This window comes from Heteronotia binoei, chromosome 15, assembly GCF_032191835.1.
Source record: "Heteronotia binoei isolate CCM8104 ecotype False Entrance Well chromosome 15, APGP_CSIRO_Hbin_v1, whole genome shotgun sequence".
Taxonomy (NCBI): domain Eukaryota; kingdom Metazoa; phylum Chordata; class Lepidosauria; order Squamata; family Gekkonidae; genus Heteronotia; species Heteronotia binoei.
In genome coordinates, this window is record NC_083237.1 from 5,080,637 (window position 1) to 5,091,309 (window position 10,673).

At 51.0% G+C, this 10,673-nt stretch overlaps 1 protein-coding gene across 1 annotated transcript; it reads left to right on the forward strand.

Moving 5' to 3' along the window:
* Positions 1-370: 370 nt before the first annotated feature.
* On the forward strand, positions 371-1,333 carry LOC132584596 (uncharacterized). The gene has a single exon (XM_060256497.1). The coding sequence runs from the start codon at positions 371-373 to the stop codon at positions 1,331-1,333; it is 963 nt and encodes a 320-aa protein (XP_060112480.1).
* The last annotated feature ends 9,340 nt before the right edge of the window (positions 1,334-10,673 follow it).

The window sequence follows — 10,673 nt, forward strand, 5'->3', positions numbered from 1 at the left end:
AAGCATGGATCCTGCCCAGAAGGAAGCCGCCATCTTGTGCGTGGTGCAATCCGGGACGCTGATGATGGAGTACCTGAGAGCCAGCAGAGAGGCAGCGGCGGCGGCGGCTTCCCGGCGACGGTGGGCATTTTTGCGTTCCTTGGAACAGCGCCGATGCGAGGAAGAAGAGGAGGAGGAATCTGAGGAGGAAGAAGAGGAGGAGGAAGAGGAGGCCTTATTCCCCAGACAGGCTTCCACTGCTGCCGTTCGGCGTGGCGGTCGCCTCCGCTCGGTGGAGAGGCGGTTCTGGGCGCGGCCCCGTAGCACCGAATGGTGGGACCGCACGGTCCTTGAGACGTGGGACGACGCCCAGTGGCTCCAGAACTTCCGCATGCGCAAAGCCACTTTCCTGGAGCTGTGCGCCCAGCTCTCTCCAGCTCTGCAGCGACAGAAGACGCGGATGAGGATCCCCCTGAGCGTGGAGAAGCGCGTGGCCATCGCTCTGTGGAAGCTGGCCACTTCCGTGTGCTACCGAGACGTGGGAAACCAGTTTGGGGTCGGGCGGTCCACGGCCGGCTCGGTGGTGCTGGAAGTGTGCCGAGCCATCCAGCGGGTGCTGATGCGAATCACCGTCACCGTGGGCAGTAGCCTGAATGAAATCGTTGACGGGTTCCAGAACATGGGCTTCCCCAACTGTGCCGGTGTGGTGGGCACCACCCACATGCCGATTTTGTGCCCGCCTCACCAGGCTGCTGAGTACGTCAACTCCAAGGGCTATTATTCCATGGCCCTTCAAGCTTTGGTGGACCACCGGGGCAAATTTACCCACCTGAGTGCCGGCTGGCCAGGGAAGACTCACGAAGCCAAGATCTTCAATAGGTCCACCTTGTTCACCAAAGGACAGGAAGGGACACTCTTCACCCCAGGCGCTGTGGACATCAACGGGGTGTCTGTCCCCAGGGTCATCCTGGGTGGTCCAGCGTACCCCCTCCTTCCATGGCTGATGGTCCCCTACACGGGAGATCTGGATGAGGCCAAAGAACTCTTCAACGCCACCCTGAAGAGGTGCCAACGCCCCCTGGAGGTGGCCTTCAGCCGACTCAAAGGCCGGTGGCGTTGCCTGACAGGCCGCAATGACTGCGCTGTGGAGAACCTTCCCCGTCTCATCTCGGCCTGTTGCGTCTTGCACAACATCTGTGAGGAGAAAGGGGAGGCTTACGAGGAAACGTGGGAGACTGAAGCCAAGCAGCTGGCCGCCACCTTTGAACAGCCCCTCCAGCGACCAGACGCTCGAATCAAGCCGGCTGCCAGGTCTGAGAGAGTCCGGGACTCCCTCTGCGCCTATCTGGCGTGAAAAAAAGTGGCAGTAGTTTAATGGAGGTGGTCTGCCTCATTGTTCGTATCTGAGGCACCCTCAGGGCCTGTTCTTGGCAGCCGATGTGAACACGAAAGATGAAAAGGGGGTTTCCCTCTTCGTTTCCCCGTGAGCTGTTGCCAGTGGTAAATTCATGCTTTGCCACAGTCTGTAGTTGGTTTCCCAGTTCTGCAGCGGCCAAGAGAGCTCATTTTTCCAGAGACTCAGGGAAAATAATTGTGTTGGGGGTTTCTGGGCCCACTGGTGGACCTCCTGATGGCCCCTGGGTTTTGGACTGGGTGGGCCAAAGTATTGGACTGGATGGGCCTGTGGGCTGATCCAACATGACTTCTCTTATGTTCGTATTTCTAGAGCAGCGATGCTCTGTATTCTTGGTGTTTGGGGGGACAGTGGAAAGGCTTCTGGTGGTCTGGCCCCACTGGTGGATCTTTTGATGGCCCCTGGGTTTTGGCCACTGTGACACAGAGTGGTGGACTGGATGGGCCATTGGCCTGATCCAACATGGCTTCTCTTATGTTCTTATGTGACACAGAGTGGTGGACTGGATGGGCCATTGGCCTGATCCAACATGGCTTCTCTTATGTTCTTATGTGACACAGAGTGGTGGACTGGATGGGCCATTGGCCTGATCCAACATGGCTTCTCTTATGTTCTTATGTGACACAGAGTGTTGGACTGGATGGGCCATTGGCCTGATCCAACATGGCTTCTCTTATGTTCTTATGTGACACAGAGTGTTGGACTGGAGGGGCCATTGGCCTGATCCAACATGGCTTCTCTTATGTTCTTATGTGACACAGAGTGTTGGACTGGATGGGCCATTGGCCTGATCCAACATGGCTTCTCTTATGTTCTTATGTGACACAGAGTGGTGGACTGGATGGGCCATTGGCCTGATCCAACATGGCTTCTCTTATGTTCTTATGTGACACAGAGTGTTGGACTGGATGGGCCATTGGCCTGATCCAACATGGCTTCTCTTATGTTCTTATGTGACACAGAGTGTTGGACTGGATGGGCCATTGGCCTGATCCAACATGGCTTCTCTTATGTGACACAGAGTGATGGACTGGATGGGCCATTGGCCTGATCCAACATGGCTTCTCTTATGTTCTTATGTGACACAGAGTGTTGTACTGGATGGGCCATTGGCCTGATCCAACATGGCTTCTCTTATGTTCTTATGTGACACAGAGTGGTGGACTGGATGGGCCATTGACCTCATCCAACATGGCTTCTCTTATGTTCTTATTTCTGGAGCAGCGATGCTCTGTCTTCTTGGTGCTTGAGGGGGCACAGCGGGAGGGATTCAGGAGTTCTGGCCCCACTGGTGGACCTCCTGTTGGCAGCTCGGTTTTTTTGACCACTGCGACTCAGAGTATTGGACTGGATGGGCCATTGGCCTGACCCAACATGGCTTCTCTTATGTTCTTATGAGGAGGGAAATTGCTTCAGGCCAGCTCCTTTACTTCAAAAGAAAAGGGTGTGAATTGGCCCTTATTGGGCCTTGGTGGAATAAAGGAGTTGGTAAGCTGAACGGGCAAGTTCTTTGTGTGTTGGGGGTGGGGGAGAGAGAAACTGCCACATGTTGCAAGGACCGAAGGGTGACACTTTGCCACAGAGATGGTTGTGAGGACCAGAGAGTGACACTTTGCCACGGAAGTGGTTGTGAGGAGTCCAGCTGTTAAGGAGTGGAGAGTGTGTTTGTTTGTGTATTTGCGGTGCTTTTGCCACTTCCCTCAGAGGGCAGGCTGGAAGTCAAGGCAGCCATCTTTTTGCCACGAGGGGCTGTCACGCAGCGTCTTCTCGGAGGCTCACACAGGGGGAAGCGTTTTCTCCTCACCCCAAACAAGCAGGCTGAGGACAGACCACCAGGCCTCAGAGGCTGAGAAAGGCCCAGGCTACTTCAGTTCCCCCCCGCCCCTCAGTATATTAAGAATTGTGGCCTGGTTTGAGGACACAAGTTTAAAGTTGTACAGTGAATGTCACCTTCTCTCAGTGTGTTTCTGTGACTTTGATGAAGAACCAAACTGGGAGCTAATGTCAGAAGTCTCAATTTGAGTTCCACCATGCATGTGAGGCCCAAACAGCCCTTCTGCCCCCCCTTGCTGATGGTCCCTGCAGACCACCAGGCTGAGGCCCCTGCTGGGGGTGTGGGAGACCCCCCCTGGGGAGAAAGAGGTGATTTTTTTAAAAGGAGGGGGCATAGGGGGTGCATTTGAACGCTTACGGGACATAAGTTACAATGCCGTGTCGTTGGAATTTGCATTTCCACGCGTTTATGTATTTATGTCCCGCTTTTCTCCCCAACTGGGACTTAAAGCAGCCCTAGAACCTTGTTTCCCCTTCCTCTTTTTGTCCCCCATGAATAACAAAGCTGCGAGTGGGCCAAGCTGAGAGTTGTGATGGGCCCAAGGTCACCCAGCGAGCTTCAGTGACAGACGTGGGGATTTGAATCCCAGTTGCCCAAGATCCTAGTCCAAGGGCGGCCAAACTTGGCTTAACGTGAGAGCCGCATAGAATAAATGTCAGATGTTTTTGAGAGCCGCAGGAAAAGAATGTCAGATGTTTGAGAGTTGCAAGACAGGGAGGGAGGGAGGAGAGGTGGAAAGCAAGCAACTTTTAACTCTAAATGCCTTCTCCAAGCTGCCAGCTGGCCTGGCTTAGAGAAGTGATTTAAAGAGATAAATGTCTTTTCCAAAGGTTGTGTTGGGGGCCTCAAGAGCCACACAATAATTATGAAAGAGCCACATGTGGCCACAGTTTGGCCACCCCAGTCCTCGTCTATTGCTCTGTTCGCTACCCGATGCTTGTTTCTTTGTTTTCTTTCTTGGTTAAAGAACAAGTTTGAATCCAGTGGACCCTTTAAGATCAACAAAGTAATTCTGAGTATAAGCCTTGTATACAGAAGCTTCTAATCATAAATGATTTAGAGTTGGGAGTGAGCAGTGAAGTGGCCAAGTTTGCGGATGACACTAAATTGTTCAGGGTGGTGAGAACCAGAGAGGATTGTGAGGAACTCCAAAGGGATCTGTTGAGGCTGGGTGAGTGGGCGTCAACGTGGCAGATGCGGTTCAATGTGGCCAAGTGCAAAGTAATGCACATTGGGGCCAAGAATCCCAGCTACAAATACAAGTTGATGGGGTGTGAACTGGCAGAGACTGACCAAGAGAGAGATCTTGGGGTCGTGGTAGATAACTCACTGAAAATGTCAAGACAGTGTGCGTCTGCAATAAAAAAGGCCAACGCCATGCTGGGAATTATTAGGAAGGGAATTGAAAACAAATCAGCCAGTATCATAATGCCCCTGTATAAATCGATGGTGCAGTCTCATTTGGAGTACTGTGTGCAGTTCTGGTCGCCGCACCTCAAAAAGGATATTATAGCATTGGAGAAAGTCCAGAGAAGGGCAACTAGAATGATTAAAGGGCTGGAGCACTTTCCCTATGAAGAAAGGTTGAAACGCTTGGGACTCTTTAGCTTGGAGAAACGTCGACTGCGGGGTGACATGATAGAGGTTTACAAGATAATGCATGGGATGGAGAAAGTAGAGAAAGAAGTACTTTTCTCCCTTTCTCACAATACAAGAACTCGTGGGCATTCGATGAAATTGCTGAGCAGAAAGGTTAAAACGGATAAAAGGAAGTACTTCTTCACCCAAAGGGTGATTAACATGTGGAATTCACTGCCACAGGAGGTGGTGGCGGCCACAAGTATAGCCACCTTCAAGAGGGGTTTAGATAAAAATATGGAGCACAGGTCCATTAGTGGCTATTAGCCACAGTGTATGTGTGTATATAAAATTTTTTGCCACTGTGTGACACAGAGTGTTGGACTTGATGGGCCGTTGGCCTGATCCAACATGGCTTCTCTTATGTTCTTATGTTCTACCGAAAATTACAGCTTGTTGGTTTCAAAGGTGCCGCAGGACTCAAACTGGGGTCTCTTGCTTCAGACCAGGGGTGACCAAACTGCTACTCTGGAGCCACATGTGGCTCTTTCACATATATTGTGTGATTCTCGAAGCCCCCACCGCTCCATTGGCCATCTTGGAGAAGGCACTTCTCTCTTTCAGTCACTACTCCAAGCCGGCCAGCCAGCAAAGGGCATCCATTTAAAGTTGCTTTCTTTTGACCTCTCCTTCCCCATCTATTTTCCTTCCTTCCATCCTGCCAGTTTGGTGCAGTGAGAGCCAGTTTGGTGTAGTGGGTAATGCGGACTCCGGGTTTGATTCCCCACTCCTCCACTTGCACCTGCTGGAATGGCCTTGGGTCAGCCATAGCTCTTGCTAAGTGGTTAAGTGCACAGACTCTTATCTGGGAGAACCGGAAGAGGTTTGATTCCCCACTCCTCCACTTGCAGCTGCTGGAATGGTCTTGGGTCAGCCATAGATGTGGCAGTTGTCCTTGAAAGGGCAGCTGCTGTGAGAGCCCTCTCAGCCCCACCCACCTCACAGGATGTCTGTCAGCTACAAATACAAGTTGATGGGGTGTGAACTGGCAGAGACTGACCAAGAGAGAGATCTTGGGGTCGTGGTAGATAACTCACTGAAAATGTCAAGACAGTGTGCGTTTGCAATAAAAAAGGCCAACGCCATGCTGGGAATTATTAGGAAGGGAATTGAAAACAAATCAGCCAGTATCATAATGCCCCTGTATAAATCGATGGTGCGGTCTCATTTGGAGTACTGTGTGCAGTTCTAGTCGCCGCACCTCAAAAAGGATATTATAGCATTGGAGAAAGTCCAGAGAAGGGCAACTAGAATGATTAAAGGGCTGGAGCACTTTCCCTATGAAGAAAGGTTGAAACGCTTGGGACTCTTTAGCTTGGAGAAACGTTGACTGCGGGGTGACATGATAGAGGTTTACAAGATAATGCATGGGATGGGGAAAGTAGAGAAAGAAGTACTTTTCTCCCATTCTCACAATACAAGAACTCATGGACACTCCATGAAATTGCTGAGCAGTTGGGTTAGAACAGATAAAAGGAGGTACTTCTTCACCCAAAGGGTGATTAACTTGTGGAATTCACTGCCACAGGAGGTGGTGGCGGCCACAAGCATGGCCACCTTCAAGAGGGGTTTAGATAAAAATACGGAGCACAGGTCCATCAGTGGCTATTAGCCACAGTGTGTGTGTATATATAAAATTTTTTGCCACTGTGTGACACAGAGTGTTGGACTGGATGGGCCATTGGCCTGATCCAACATGGCTTCTCTTATGTTCTTATGTTGTGGGGGGGAGAAGATATAGGAGATGGTAAGCCGTTCTGAGTCCTTGATCCAGAGAGAAGGGCTGGGTATAAATCTGCAGTCGCCTTCCTTCCTTCCTTCCTTCCTTCCTTCCTTCCTTCCTTCCTTCCTTCCTTCCTTCCTTCCTTCCTTCCTTCCTTCCTTCCTTCCTTCCTTCCTTCCTTCCTTCCTTCCTTCCTTCCTTCTTGCAGCTCTCAAACATCTGGTGTTTACTCTCCGTGGCTCTTGCGTTAAGCAAATTTGGCTACCCCTGCTTCAGACTAACATGGCGACCCATCTGAATCCATGTTTGCAGAAGTTATTCCTGCTTTATAGATCAGGTGGGTATGTCTCCCTCTCCCACTCTCCTTCCAGGGCAGTGGCCAAGTAGTCCGGGGGAGGGTCTGAGGTCTCCCAGTGAAGCCCCTCTCCTGCCCTTCCCTCCCCCTTGCGGGGCTCAGTCTGGACGGCATCTGGATGTATGCCACATCGGTCTTGCTGTAAACCAAAGGAAAGGAAAGGTCCCCTGTGCAAGCACCAGTCGTTTCCGACTCTGGGGTGACGTTGCTTTCACAACGTTTTCACGGCAGACTTTTGACGGGGTGGTTTGCCACTGCCTTCCCCAGTCATCTCCACTTTCCTCCCAGCAAGCTGGGGACTCATTCGACCGACCTCAGAAGGATGGAAGGCTGAGTCAACCTCGAGCCGGCTACCTGAAAACTCAGCTTCCGCCGGGGATTGAACTCAGGTCGCAAGCAGAGCTTAGGACTGCAGCTTTAACGCTCTGCGCCACAAGGCTCTTCTAATATTCTTTTTTGTAAGCTCTTTTGTAAACCGAAAGGAAGGTTTAAATGTAATTTATGCATAAGAGATAAGCAGTGTAGCAATGCAAGCCGGTGCAGACTGGTTTAGTGGTGGACTCCCTTCCCCTTTCAGTAGTTCTCCTGTTGCCCTTCCCTGCTGGGCGATTCAGCTGTTCTGGTTTCTCTCTGTTTTGTGTGTTGTCTCCTCTCCCCCCACCTCCCCAGTGAGAAGAAAAACAGCATCTGCCCTGTTTCCTTGTCAGGCATTCACACTTCGCACAGCAGGTCTTGCGTAAATCCTGGGTTTGCATCAGAGAGTGAACGGAGAAGCATTTGTCAACATGGGGGGGGGGGCGTGTGGGAGGCTCATGCTGTGGCATCTTGGTTCCCCCCCCTGCTCCCACGTGTCCAGAAGCTTTGCGGACGTGACCCCCCCCACGCTTTACCACCCTCCTGGAGTCTTCCCAGAAAGCATTTCTTCAAATAAAACAAAGCAGTAGACAAGAGCACCTTTAAGACCTACTAAGTTATATTTCGAATGGAAGCTTTCGTATGCTCTTTTTATTTATTTTTTATTTATTTAGAATTTATATCCCGCCCTTCCCACAAGTGGCTCGGGGCGGCTTCCAACAATAGGTCCGACATAAAAATTAAACAATATTTAAACATATAAACAATGAAACATTTAAAACAGATAAAACCTTGAAAATTAATAAATATTCCAAATATATATAAGAAGAAATCTGGCAAGCTATATTGAATTCTCAAGCTAGGTGTAAGCTAGCCGGAAGAGGGTCGTCTTACAGGCCCTGCGGAACTGAACAAGGTCCCGCAGGGCCCTCACCTCCTCCGGCAGCTGATTCCACCATGTAGGGGCCATAACAGAGAAGGCCCTTTCTCTGGTGGATTTCAAGTGGGCTTCTTTTGGCCCAGGGATAGTAAGGAGATTTTGTGTTCCCGACCTCAGTACTCTCCAGGGAACATGTGGGGAAAGACGGTCCTTCAGGTAGACAGGTCCCAGACTTCATCAGACAAAATGGGAATGGCAAGCAGCAATTCTTAATATAAGTGGGCAATGTGGAATCATGGGATTCCACTTATTTTAAGAATTGCTGCTTGCCGTTCTCACAAGTTCTTGTATTGTGAGAAAGGGAGAAAAGGACTTCTTTCTCCACTTTCTCCATCCCAGGCAGAATCTTGTAAACCTCTCTCATGTCACCCCGCAGTCGACGTTTCTCCAAGCTAAAGAGCCCCAAGCGTTTCAACCTTTCTTCATAGGGAAAGTGTACTGCTTATTCTATTGCGTCAGTCCTACTGGGATCTTTCTTCAATTAAGATATCTACAGCAATGACCTGGCTTTCTGTTCTTGCATTCATAAGTATAGAATGCAAATTAAACTATGGCAGTTTTTTTCTGGGCTGTGTGGCTGTGAACTATTGAGGAATCGGTTGCCTTCCCGCTGCAGCTTAGGCAGCAGAATGGAGATGGGATGACAAAGAGAGCGGTGTTTCTCAAAAGCTGACGCTAAAAAAACAATTTGTTCGTCTTAAAGATGCTACTGGACTTTTTGCTATTTTGCAGCAACAGACTTACACAGCTACTCCTCTGGATCAGCGGCCAACTTGTTCCTCTGGAGGGCCAACAACAGGGCAGAGAGGCTGAGGCCTTCATAGGAATATAATAAGAGCCCTGTTGGATCAGACCAGTGAAGGTCCACCTAGTTCAGCATCCTGTCTCACACCAGGGGCCAGCCAGTTCCTCTGTAGGGCCAACAACAGGGCAGAGAGGCCGAGGCCTTTCCCTTAGAAGAACCTCAGAGGAGCCCTGCTGGGTCAGACCAGTGAGGGTCCATCTAGTCCAGTCTCCTGCCTCACACAGTGGCCACCCAGTTCCTCTGGAGGGCCAACAACAGGGCAGAGAGGCTGAGGCCTACATAAGAATATAATAAGGGCCCTGCTGGATCAGACCAGTGAAGGTCCATCTAGTCCAGCCTCCTGTCTCACACAGTGGCCAACCAGTTCCTGGAGAGCCAACAATAGGGCAGAGGCCGAGGCCTTCATAAGAACATCAGAAGAGCCCTGCTGGGTCAGACCAGTGAGGGTTCATCTAGTCCAGCCTCCTGTCTCACACAGTGGCCAACCAGTTCCTCTGGAGGGCCAACAACAGGGCAGAGAGGCTGAGGCCTACATAAGAATATAATAAGGGCCCTGCTGGATCAGACCAGTGAAGGTTCATCTAGTCCAGCCTCCTGTCTCACACAGTGGCCAACCAGTTCCTCTGGAGGGCCAAGAACAGGGCAGAGAGGCCGAGGCCTTCCCCTTAGAAGAACATCAGAAGAGTTCTGCTGGATCAGACCAGTGAGGGTCCATCTAGTCCAGCCTCCTGTCTCACACAGTGGCCAACCAGTTCCTGGAGAGCCAACAATAGGGCAGAGGCCGAGGCCTTCATAAGAACATCAGAAGAGCCCTGCTGGGTCAGACCAGTGAGGGTTCATCTAGTCCAGCCTCCTGTCTCACACAGTGGCCAACCAGTTCCTCTGGAGGGCCAACAACAGGGCAGAGAGGCTGAGGCCTACATAAGAATATAATAAGGGCCCTGCTGGATCAGACCAGTGAAGGTTCATCTAGTCCAGCCTCCTGTCTCACACAGTGGCCAACCAGTTCCTCTGGAGGGCCAACAACAGGGCAGAGAGGCCAAGGCCTTCCCCTGATGTTGCCTCCTGGCTCTGGGATTCAAAGATGGACTCCCTTGAACGTGGAGGTTCTCTTTAGTCGCCAAGACTAGGCTTGCCCTTTGTATACCATATCAGTATTGCCTGGCCTAAACGATAGGTGCTTATCAGGATTTCTACTAGGACAGAATGTGAGTGTTCTGCTATTCGGTCATAGCGTGACGTGAAGGGTGCCCCAGTCGGCTTTCTGTGCTCCCAAACCTTGGAAACGCGGGCAAACAAAATATGAACTTATGAAGCTGCCTTGTACTGAATCAGACCTTCGGTCCATCAAAGTCAGTATTGTCTACTCAAGACTGGCAGCGGCTCTCCAGGGTCTCAAGCTGAGGTTTTTCACACCTATTACCTGGACGCTTTTTAGATGGAGATGCCTGTGATTGAACCTGGGACCTTCTGCTTACTAAGCAGATGCTCTACCACTGAGCCACTGCCCCCCCCCCCCCCGACCAGCACTGGCTCTCCAGGGTCCCAAGCTGAGGTTTTTCATGCCGACTTGCCTGGACCCTTTTTAGTTGGAGATGCCGGGGATTGAACCTGGGACCTTCTGCTTCCCA